Source organism: Papio anubis, chromosome X (assembly GCF_008728515.1).
Source record: "Papio anubis isolate 15944 chromosome X, Panubis1.0, whole genome shotgun sequence".
Lineage (NCBI taxonomy): Eukaryota > Metazoa > Chordata > Mammalia > Primates > Cercopithecidae > Papio > Papio anubis.
In genome coordinates, this window is record NC_044996.1 from 46,580,501 (window position 1) to 46,592,573 (window position 12,073).

The 12,073-nt window shown below is 47.9% G+C and overlaps 1 protein-coding gene across 1 annotated transcript; it reads left to right on the forward strand.

The window, feature by feature from the left end:
* Positions 1–3,097: 3,097 nt before the first annotated feature.
* Positions 3,098–10,521, forward strand: RIPPLY1 (ripply transcriptional repressor 1). The gene is made up of 4 exons (XM_003918093.5): positions 3,098–7,466; positions 8,388–8,463; positions 9,057–9,121; positions 9,696–10,521. Exons 1-4 carry the CDS (start codon positions 7,312–7,314, stop codon positions 9,853–9,855), a joined length of 456 nt encoding a protein of 151 aa, XP_003918142.2. The 5' UTR covers positions 3,098–7,311; the 3' UTR covers positions 9,856–10,521.
* The last annotated feature ends 1,552 nt before the right edge of the window (positions 10,522–12,073 follow it).

The following is a 12,073-nucleotide window of genomic DNA, read 5'->3' on the forward strand; positions in this document are numbered from 1 at the left end:
CCGGGGTTCAAGTGATTCTCCTGTTTCAGCCTCCCGAGTAGCCGGGATTACAGGTGCCCCAAGCCACCATGCCCAACTAATTTTTGTATTTTTAGTAGAGACAGGGTTTCGCCATGTTGGCCAGGAGGGTCTTGAACTCCTGACCTCAGGTGATCCGTCCATCTCGGGCAGATCACCCAAAGTGCTGGGATTACAGGCATGAGCCACTGCGCCCGGCCTCTGCTCACCTTTAAATGTCAGTAATAATAGTAACTACCTCATAAGATTTTTGTGAGGAGTCAATAATAAAACAATAAAGCACTTAGCATGGTGCCTGGCACACAGTAAGCAGTCAATAGATGTGAGCTATTTTTCTTGTCATTGTTTTTGTTAGTTTCTCAGGATCCACATCCCAGGAAAATAGCTGCCACTAGTTACTAGTATCTTTTGCTTACTTAGCCAGGATCATCAGGACACCAAGACTAAAAGGACAAGAGGAAAGACCGCGCTACTGAGAATTCAGCATCGCTTCATCTTCCCAAGGTCTCAGGCCAGGCTGGGAAAAGGGGCTGTCTCAGAGAAGAAAGGATGAAGAGGCTGGCCCAAGGAGCCAGGGGAGGAGCTGGATGGAAGGACAGGACGGAGAAGGGATGGAGCCCAGCTGGGAGTGACGTTTCCAAACACCTCCCTCCTGCCCACCTTCTTCCTCAGAGCTTTGTTTTTCTAGGCTTCTGCAGTCCAAATGAGGAGCAAATGGGGAGCTGCGAGAGGTTCTGCCAAGAGAATCTGCACCACATGGGCCACAGCCCTGGCTCAAATGGTGGACCAAGCGGCGCAGGGTGTAGGAAGAGAGCTGACCCAGGAACAAACTGTTCTCCAGAGGGGACCCCCCGTCCCAGGAACCCAAGGGACTGCATATAAGAGTTGGCACATTTGGGACATTTGGACTGGAGGGCAGAGGCCCCAGGCACCATTTGCTATTTATGATTTGGAGGCGGGCCCAGGTTGGGGAGAGAAACTTCTCCTTTGCTCCTCTTTCAGAGCAGGCCCTGTGTTACTTCGGGCCTCCACCAGGCACCCTCACTGGATGTTTAGGCCTCCTGCCTTCAACCCCAGGAGCCCCAGCTTGCAAGGCAGAGGCCAGAGGGAAAGAGGAAGAGCTCCTTTCTGGAGTGGAGTTCAGAACCTGTTGCTGGAACTTTCAACCTGGCATTCAACGTTCTCCTCCCTCTGTTGCCCGCTGGCCTAGGCTCTCGCTTCCCAAGACAGCCCACTCTCCCCACTGTTTCCCAGTGGCAGGGTAGGACTGGGCAGTGGTTAGGAGCACAGAGACTCCCCGAGTTCAAATCCCAATCTTGTCACTTTTAGGTCTGTGACCCTGGGTAAGTTCCCCAGTCTCATCTTTAAAATGCAGCTTTTAATAGTATCTTCCTCACTGGGTTGTTTGTGAGACTTGAATTAATTCACGCAGAGTGCTTAGAACAATGCCTGGCATATAAATGTTTAACAAATGTTCTCTACTTATTATCCACCTCTGTGTCACTTTTCCCTGCCAGAATTGCATTTCCACCTGCTCTCTGCCTCCTTAAACCCAGTCCAGCTCAATCTCCCCCTCCTCCATGAAATCTTTGGGCAGTATCCAGTCTCTTGACCTCTGTTACACCCGGCAATGAGACCAGAACCATTTTGAGAGCAAAGGACAATGACGTGAGCAGCACTAACTAAATTAATCACAGAATAACATCTGTGCTATTCTCCTTAGTGCTATCAAACTTTTTGACTGTCACCCACAGTAAGAAATATATTTTATAGCATGGCCCAGTCCATGCATTTGGTATCAGTGTGTTCATTTGATATACAATGCATTTGTATATAAACATTGCTATAGAATATGAAAAAAAATAGCCGTGGGTGTTGGGACATACCTGTGGTCCCAGCTACTTGGGAAGCTGAGGTGGAAGGATCGTTTGAGCCCAGGAAGTCAAGGCTGCAGTAAGCTGTGATCGTGCCACTGCATTCCAGCCTGGGTGACAGGGTGAGACCCTGTCTAAAAAAAAAAAAAGAAAGAAAGAAAAAAAGAAAAAAAATACACTGTCTCAAGAATGATCCTGAGCCTTCCCTCCAGAGGCCCTAAACCCTGAAAAGTTTACAGGTGAATGGCATGTTTGCGGGATGGAGATAGAGTCGAGGGAGGCTGCAGTGGACGGCGTGTGGAAGGCCTTCTGAGGCAGAAGACCAGAGAGCAGGCTGAGCTCAGATGTCAAAGGGCTTTAACTGCCACATGAAGGAGTTTGGACATTTTCTATAGGCACTGGAAGTTTTTAAGGAGAAGAAGACCATACTTGGCTATGTATTTTAGAAAGACCTCTGGGGCAGCTGTGAGGAGAATGGATTGGAAAGGCTAACTCACAGACAGGGAAAACTGAGGAAGCTCTGGTTGAGCATCCAGGTGAGAGAGGATGGATGAGGCCATAATTTAAGAAACAATTGGGAGAGTGGAGGAGTGCAGAACATGGAGGAGACAAAAGTCAGAAATGGTGAAGACTGAAATCAGCAGCCAAAGTTTTGAGCTTGAGTAACTGGGTCAATATGATGCTGGTTTCCAAGGTAGGTACAGAGGAGATTTGTCCTGGGAGAAAACAGTTCAGTTTTGGAATAAGTTTGAGATACCCATTGGGAAAATTTCAGTGGGAAACATAACTCTCATTCTTTCATTTATTCAATAAACATTTATGAGACCGACATAGATAAACTAACATTTTGTTTTGCCAAAGTAGAAACATTAAAGAAATAAAGTAACTTCCATCATTGCCATCATTTCAAAGAACATTTTACTACCAAAAACTAGGAAGAGCATAATCTCAGAACGAAGGAGAGTCCTTTATAATTTTTTTTTTTTTTTTTTTTTTTTTTTTGAGAGGGAGTCTCGCTTTGTTGACCAGGCTGGAGTACAGTGGCACAATCTCGGCTCACTGCAACCTCCACCTCCTGGGTTCAAACAATTCTCCTGCCTCAGCCTCCTGAGTAGCTGGGATTACAGGTTTGTGCCACCATGCCTGGCTAACGTTTGTACTTTTAGTAGAGATGGTGTTTTGCCATGTTGGCCAGGCTGGTCTTGAACTCCTGACCTCAAGAGATCTGACCGCCTCAGCCTCCCAAAGTGCTGGGATTACAGGCGTGAGTCACAGCGCCCGGCCTAACCCTTTATAATTGAAAAGATTTATTTATTGAAAAACTTTCCTAGTAAAGTTTTTTTCATTTTGCCATGAAAACATCGCTGTATAATATCAGCCTGTTTTGTGGAGTGTAATTGGAGAACCACTGATTCGAGGAATGGGCAAAGGAAGAGAGGCCAGCAAAAGAGACCATGAGGAATGGTTCCAGAGGCAGGAGGAAAACCAAGAAAGCGTGATCATGCAGGCCAAAAGAGGGGACAGTTTCAGAAATGAGGACTTGGCCAACAGTGTCTTTTGCCACCCAGAGTTCAAAGAAGTAATCAAATTTGGCAATTAGGAGGTCATTGGTGACAGAGCCCTTTCACTGAGATAATGTGGCTGGAGCCAAACTCCTTTTGGTTGAGGTGTGAGTGGGAAGCCAGGAAAAGCGGAAGTCTAGCATGTAGAGTACTTTCAATAAATTTGAGACTGAGGGAAAGAAAATAGAGAGAGGAAAGGAGGGAGGGAGGGAGAGAAAGAGATCAAGAGAGAAAGAGCAAGTTAAAGGAGCAAGAGAACACACAGTGGAGAGGGAGTTCTTGTTTTTTGGGATAACAGAGACAAGCATTTTATAATTAGGAGAGAAAGAGCTGGTATAGAGAAGCTGAACTTTCCCAAAGACAAGAAGCATAACAAATGGCTGGAGGAAGGACCCAGGAAGGAGGTGGATGAGGCCAAGGCCCAGGCGAAGGGATTAGCCTTTAACCAGAGGGGCACCTTGTCCCCTGAGAAGAGAGGGCTGGAGGGGAAGGAAGTTGGAAAGGCAGGCCAAGTTTGAGGGGGGAATGGGGCAGGGCACTGAGGTAATTCACGCTTGAAGGCCTCTGTTTTCTCAGGGAAGTAAAAGGAGAGGTTATTCCACGCAGAGAGGGGAGGGGCAGGAACATGGTAAGGAGGTGAAGGAAGCTTGGAATGTGGCCAAAGCGAAATGTGGAGGCTGGAGCTGGGGCCTTGACAAGGGAACATGCTCAAGGATGACTGAGGCGAGCTGAGATTGGTCAAGTCTGTCTTCCCTCTGGTCTTGTCTCCCTCGCTAAGCTTGAGGCAGAGTCCACGGCACTTTCCTTTCCTGTCTGTCCCTTCGTTAGGCAATGCTAACTCCAGTACTCTCAGAAAGGTCTGGAAAAGCAATCACTGGCAAAACCCAGAAGCACTATAGGGCTGTTGCGGGGAACAGAGGTAAGATCTTAATTGCTCTGATAGGCAGGTCTCCATCTTGGTTGATCCAGACCTTTTCTGCTGCCTTGCTGACCAGTTTACTCCTGTTTTGTGTTAAGTGAAAAGGAGAACAGCTAACTTTTACCCAGCAACACTTGCAGGCCTTAAATCTTACAGGCCAGGGAAAAGCCAACAAGAGGAGCCAGCGGCTTCATGTCCCACAAGCTAAATGAGGCTGAGGCAATTCCTAGGAGGTAGCAAGACACAGCCATTGTGTAGAGAGGACAAAGACCCATGGAAACAGGACTGAAGGCTCCCTGGGCTCCAGGAGAGCATGCTGGGAGCTGAGTGTAAGTGGAACCCTGAGGCCTGCTAGTCAGAGGAGTGAAGGGACTGGACAGCTCCTAATGTGAAGGGAGTGACTGAAGGAACACAAGTTGAAGATGGGAGGTGGCATGATGGGTGGCATGGTTGAGTCTGGTCAGGCATAAGCCCCGAGCTCAGGAGGAATATCTGCCTCTTAGCCCTCTCCCTCCTTCCTTCTGCTGATTCTCAGAGGCCACTTACAAGTGGAAAAGATCCTAGAGTGTGACAACAGGTATTGTGCTTCTTTCTCCTTTGCACGCCATCTCCTTCCAGCCCAGTCTTTTCAGCCTGACTCCTTCTCTGAGCCACAATCCTCCTTTCAGCCAATGATGCAGTCAGTACAAGCAAATGCTCAGCTCATGAAGGTAAATTTAGCAAGAACTCTCAGAGATTGATAGATGCTCCGGCTCCCCAGCAACCCTCTCTTTCCCCACAAGATTTCCCTCTTCAGGACCTGGGATCTAGCTTGCACTTAGAAAATTCAGGGACAGAGAGCTCTCTCCAGTCCAAGGCAGCACATTCCACTGAACTCATTTCATCTCATATAATAAACCTGTGTTTATTGAGGGCTGGGACTGTGCCAGATCCTTGGGTTAGGTGGTGACTGAGCCATTAGAAAGTTTTCCTTTGATTGAGCCAAAATGTGTCTCCCTGTAGCTTCTAGCCATGGGCCTCAGCCCTGCCCTTTGAAGTCACCCAGAACAAGTGTAATCTCATTGCAGTCTAATCTTCAGATATTTGAAAATATCTGTCATTTCACCCAGCTTTCTCTCCTCCACGGATAAACATTTCTTTCTTGGTTTATGTTTATTTTTAGTGCCTTTCCTTTTCACTACTCAAATAATATCAGTTCATTGTGGAACTTTTTAGAAAATTCAGAAAAACATAAAGTAAAAATCCACCCCACTGTTACTCCCAGAAATGACAACCCTAGCATTCTTTCTTCTCACCAGTCTTATTTTTTCTCTGCACGCTGTCCATTCTACATCTTTTTTCTTACCAAAATGGGATCATCCTTTAAGTAATATTTTAGACACTTATTTTGTTTTCACTCTTTCAATATGTTAACTTTTCCCTCATTCTTCTACCATGCCAATTTTAATATGAAATTGTGTAACTGCCCAATGATTTATCTAACCAGCTTTTAAAAGTGAGACATTTAGGTTGTTTTCAATTTTCCTTTGCTGAAAAGAACATAGTGAGACTAGAATTGGAAGTGAGGTGAAGATGAGGGGTAGGTGAACAGAGAAATGAGGAGCCCTTAAATTAGTCATGCTATCTTACCATCTGATTTTTTTCCATTGTCTGTGTTGAAAAATTACACTTCCCAGAACATGATCATGAGCACCTGCTTGGTATTCAGTTGCAAGTATTTGCCCTAATTAATGTAACTGGTTTCCTATTATTGGACATTGAGGTTGTTTCTAATTTTCGACCATTACAAACCGGACTGTGATGAACACCCAAGAAGCTAAATCTGTGCTGGGGCTAGACACTGAGGTCAGGAGGAATATTTTTGAGACCTCTGAAGCGTAAGGTCCCTGCCAGTAGTTGTAACTAGAAGCTTTCTGGCAAAGGCCCAGAAAGCTGGCTAAGGCCGAGGACTGTGCTCAAGCCTCTGGACTTGCCCAGGTTCAGTACCCATTTATGTAGCCCCCGTCAGAGAGTGTTCAGGCTGGCATGGTCCTATGGGACCACTGGGTCAGCACCCTCATCTTTCATGTGAGGGAACTGAGGCCTAGGGCTGGGGCTGGTCCTTCAGCGGCTCTGTAGTCGGGCAGAACTTTGCCTCTCCCCAGCACCCTGGCTCCTGAACTGGAAGCTGAGCTCTGAGGTTTGGAATCTCACCCAGAGGCCCTGTGAAATCCCGCCTGCTCTCCTTCACTGGGCCACTTACTGCTGAGGCTGGAGGGGGCACTTTGGCAAATGAACTGATCAGTAAGGGGCTGAGGGGCATTGAAAGAAGACTTAAGGTTTACTGTACAGGCAACTGGGCCTGCTCTGCCCAGAATGCCCCCTTTTTTCCCTAACCCAGATGATATGCTTAATGGCAGTCACCCTATATTCAGGTCCACCTGGCAAATCTATTTGAGGCTGAGCTGAAATAACAAGTGAGTCCCTCACTCTCCTTAAAGAAGTCAGCTGTCTCTTCTTGCCAGGAATTGGCTTTGTTAAAGGCCTGTCTATTCAGCCCTCTGTCCCTGACAGCTCTATGGTTTCAGAGTGCTAATGAGCTCCTCTCCTTCCCCTCTCAGGCCTTGCTACTGCCTGGGGAATTCATACAAATGGTGTGCGATTTGCCCCTTCTGTGTTTTCCTTTCTGACTTGGAGGCAAAGCAAATCCCTCACCTCCCACTGACACCATGTTTATTCAACTGGGAGAGATTTCACACCCAGGAACCCAGCTCTCCCTCCTTGAGCCCCTTCCCTAAATCTTTGTCCCCCTCCCAAATCATCCCACCCCTGTCCTCCCTGAATAATTTATAAGACCAGGCAGGGCTTATAAAAGGGTGTCCCAGGAAAAGCCAAAAGAGTGCAGAAGGTTCTGGGAAGTAGGGGACCCCACAGTCCGCCTGGCTCTGGTCCCCTAAGAATGGACTCTGCTGCCTGTGTTGCTGCTGCCACCCCTGTTCCAGCCCTGGCCCTGGCCCTAGCTCCAGACCGAGCACAAGCCCCACTGGCACTCCCTGGCCTGCTAAGCCCATCTCCCCTTCTCTCCTCTGGAAAAGAAGTAGATGGGAGTGAAAGGTAAGTTGAGCTTGGCCTTTGGCAACCTGAACTTAGGCTTGAGGGCTTCCTGAGAGAGGAAGGAAAATGAGATGTCCAGGGCACCCTGTTCTTTGTGAAGGGGGAAAAGCAATGGCCTCATAGCCCTCCCTCCTCATCTCTAGCTGGAATATCTCATCTGGCTTTTCACCTCACTAATCCCGCTGGGTGGCAAGAGGGGACTTGGGGACAGTGGCTGTTGCCAAAGCTGAAGGTGAAGCAGCCAGGTCTTCATAGGCCAGGTGGCTTAGTCCCCTGAGGGGGATGGGGAACTGCTATGAAACCTGGGCTTAACACAATCTAGACTGTGGCGGTGCGGAGTATGGGGAAAGAGGACCAAAGTCTAAAGAGGTCCTTGACTGGGACATTGTCTTTTTCCTGACCATGACATAAGATTTCCATTGGCTTTTTTCCTACCTCTGCAAGTACAGTGGGGAAGCAGTGGGCCCAGGAACATTTCTGGCCCTCTTCCTCAGCCCAGGAAAATGGTAGAGCTCTGAGTTCTACTTCTTGGAGCAGGAAGTAGGAGGCAAGATATTTTCCATCTAACCCCTATTCATTACTCCAAACATTTAGCCTTCAACAAACATTTACTGAAACAGCTGCTGTGTACCAGACATTGTGCTAGGTGTTGAGGATTCAGATACGATTGAACATATCTTTGAGCTTAAGAAGCCCAAAGACAAGTAAATAGACAATTACAAAACAGGATGATAAAAGCAATAACAATATTGCTGAAGCTGAGAGAAGGGGCATCTGTCCTGGAAGGGGCTCAGGAGCCTTAGGAAAGGCTTTCTGGAGCAGATGGCACCTGAGCCAAGCTTTTGGGAGGCCTCTTGTTATCTCAGGGAGTCCACCTTTCAGTCTCTTCCTCTACCGATTAATCTCTTCTCTTTGTCCCAGAGGAACTTGTCTCTGGAGGCCCTGGCTGTCTTCCACAAATGATTCCCCAAGGCAGATGAGGAAGCTGGTGGATTTGGTGAGTTCGAGCCCTTGTGACGCATGACATGCAGCCACATGCATTAACACTGACCAGGTCACTTCCCAGAGAACCCCTGACCTCAGTCCAAGGGTGCAGATCTGAGATAGCATCCTCACAGTTTTGCCAACATTTGATTCCAATAGAGAGCAGATCCAAGTTTTCTGTGGCAATTGGAAAGATGAGGAGACCAAGGCTCAGAGTGGACAAGAGATCTGGGCAGGCCCCACATCCAGTGTGGGGCAGTGCTGGTGCTTGAGGCCTGGTCTCCTGGCACCTTGCTCCAGTGCTTTCCCACCCACCCCATCTCCTTGAATCTTTGCTGCTCCAGTAGAACTCTGTCCCCTGGAGAGCCTCCAAACAGGTGCTGGAACAGAAGACGGAAGCAAACAACCCACAGGACTCTGCTTGTTTTTTAACCAGAAACAAGAGAGACCCCTTGTTGAGGGGCAGGTATTGGGGGTTGCTGGGTCCCAGAGATGTCTAAGGTCTCTTCAAGATCATTTTACCTGCAGCTTTCTGACCTCTGGTACAGACGAGGAAGTTATCTAGCCATGTACTTTGAACCACATGCTAGCTTTTGCTTTGGACAGGCTGCTGGCGGAGCAACAGCTGCTGAGGTCACCAAGGCTGAATCCAAGTTCCATCACCCTGTCAGGTAAGCTTCTGGCATCAAGCTCCAAACTTGACATAGATCCATTAGCTCTTTGAATCTTCACAAAGATCTTGTAAAGCAGGAGAAGGGAGGGATTGCTATCTATGATCGCTGTTTCATAGAAGAGAAAGTTGGAGCCCAGAGAGGTTAAGGGACTTGGCCAAGGCTGTCTTCCCTGGAGGCATTGTTACTAATACCCAAGAATGATCCCCCATGGATGGGTCAGTGAAATAATCCTCAGTGGAAGGAGATAGGGGCCACAGGGCTGGAGAATTCTTGGCTAGAAGCCTTCTGGGGTAGGTAGCAGATGGGGTCAGAGCCATAGTTGATAGATGCTGGGGCTGGGCCCCCGCCCCCACCACTATAGGTCCATAAGGGGTTACCTTCCTGCGTGGGGCCATTTTGTAACAATTGCAGAAGGTTCTATTACAAAACTTTCTTTCTTCCTTTCCCTCTGACCTCATTGTTGCAGCCAAGAGAAGGGGTTTAGGGGCCAGCTTCTTTCTTGGCCCTACTGGCCCCTCTGCACATATGAGACCTGCCTAAGTTAGGGGCCATGTTTCTTCTCTGTCCACAGGCTCTTCTGGCCTAAATCCCACTCCTTCGACTATCTGTACAGTGCTGGGGAGATTTTACTGCAGAACTTTCCTGTCCAGGCAACCATCAACCTATATGAGGACTCAGACAACGAAGAAGAAGAGGAAGATGAAGAAGAGGAGGATGAAGAAGAGAAGTAGGAGGCTGATGAAAAGAGGCCAGAGGGTGTTGTGAGGGTACCAGGGTCCATATCCTACAGCGCCACAGCTCATCCCCCTTCCCTACCCCTAACCTATCCAAATGGAGGCAGCCAGAGCTGATTGGGATTCAATTTGTCTGGCAAGTTTCCACAGACATCAATTAGATAGAGCTTTCTGGACTGAAAATTGGGTCCTCTAACTGCCCAGCTCACCCTGGCTTACCTGACTGGCCTATAAGCCCAGGCCTCTGGCATCTCATTGTCTGGGCTGCTGTTGTGTTGACCATGGGAGGGTTCTAGGAGCTCTAGAAGAAGGAAGGCTTGCTGAAGCCTCCAGGAAGCAGAACAGGGCAGAGCATGCCTTTGCGGAGGGAAGTAGTCACTCCTCAGGCCCTTTGACTCCCCAGCCTTCCCAGGTGGGCATGTAGTCCCGTCTCTCTGTGGAAAGCCTGACTTCTGGCTTCACCCCCAGGAATACCAACAGCAGATCCATGTAAGGTTGGGGTGCCTTTTTGATGAGTCTTACAGTAAGGGAAGGGGGCGTGTAGAGAATCGGCTTCCTCTGGGGATGACCCCCATTTTGCCTGCTGTCCATTGAAGTCTGTGTGTTGGCATGAGATGAATCAGGAGAAAAATAAACTGGAGGGTGTTTTCCTTTTTCTTGGAACTGTGCTGATTTCTTAACTGAACTCTGCCCATGCTGTGAAGCCATGGGCAGAGGGTCAGAGACCAGCTCAAGGCCAATTCATTGCTTTTCCTACCTGAGGTCAGTTAACAAGTTTTTCTTCATGGGGTTGTAGGGCTGGGGACCCAGCATGGGGCCAGGCCCCCTCCATCAACTTGTGAAATCAGACTTGATTAAACTTCAAGGACGGCTTGGAAAGGAAACAAAAAGGCCCCCAAAAGGCAGCTTGAAAGTTGGGAGTAGGGATGGAGGTGAGAGGGGAAAAGTGACAGGTGCAGCCTCATCTGAGCCTCAGAGATGGCTGTGTGCATGTGGGGAGGAGGGCTACTACGTCCTAGCATTTTTTCCCCTCAATTCCCTTTGTATTTACTGCAGCTCAGACCCTCATGCTTACACTTGCTTCAATTACTCTTCGACTATTTTTTTTTTTTTGGCCTCCAGCTGTCCCTTTGTGATTCATCTTCCACACTGACCACCAGATTAGACCATATCATGCCTTTGCCAACACTTTTGGGCTTTTTTTTTTTTTTTTTTTTTTTTGGTCACAGATCCCCTTGAGAACCTGTGGCTTCTCTACTCAGAAAAATATATGTGTTCACACCACACACACATACACACACACACACTCATACACAGTGCTATATCTTCACAAATCAAGTACTTAACTTGATATTCTAGGCCTTTCAATTGTGTGGGTTTTGCCTGTCTCTTCAGACTCATCTCTCAACTCTTGAAGTTTACACTGCCTCTCCTTGAATGTGGCATGCTCTCTAACACCTCTGTGTCCTTAACCCTGTCTGGAATGCGTTTCCACTTTCGCATGCCTGGTAAACTCTCATTCATCCAACAGAACCAGCTCAGACACCCCTGCTGTAGGAAGCCTCCCCAGACCCCTCAGGCACCAGGTTGGGTGCCCCCACACATTCAGAGCCTCCTCTAACATAGCATTTGCCTCCTTTCCTATGTAGTAATCTGGGGCTGTATTTGATATTCCCATATGACTTCATTGCACAGAACACTGCCTGGCACAAAGGAGGTGCTCAGAAAATGCTGAAAGAGAAAAGATTCTCAAGTCTTCTGAAAGCAGCTCTTGGTGGAACCACCATTGCTCCTCAACTTGCCAGCTTCCTGGTTTAGCTACAAAGGGGAGAGGGTAATGTCATCTCTCTCAGGAGCAAAACGATGACCATCTTTCTTTTCCTCCTCCCTCAACATGAGACAGGCTGCTTTGGTTCTGAACCCTAGCTGGGACTTGCCTGCATTGGACAAAACCTTGAGTAGGCCACCATACTCACACACTGGTGCCATCTATTGGTCAAAATTTAACCTTGTTCTTTAATTAAGGCTTCCAGGCAGTTGACCTTTGACTACATTAATTCTTTTAGTCCATTCTGTTTCTGTTTGCAAGTAAAGTGGAATCTACCATGTGCTAGCAGTATGACCTTGGGCCAGTTACTTATCCACTCTGAGTCTCAGTCTCTTCATCTGTAAAATGGGGCCAATAATACTTCCTTTCAGAGTTATTGTGGGGATT

Coding starts and splice junctions, on each gene's coding strand:
- RIPPLY1 (XM_003918093.5), top strand. CDS start 7,312: ATGGACTCTGCTGCCTGTGTTGCTGCTGCCACCCCTGTTCCAGCCCTG. Junction 7,467..8,387: donor GAAGTAGATGGGAGTGAAAG/GTAAGTTGAGCT, acceptor TCTTTGTCCCAG/AGGAACTTGTCTCTGGAGGC. Junction 9,122..9,695: donor AAGTTCCATCACCCTGTCAG/GTAAGCTTCTGG, acceptor CTCTGTCCACAG/GCTCTTCTGGCCTAAATCCC.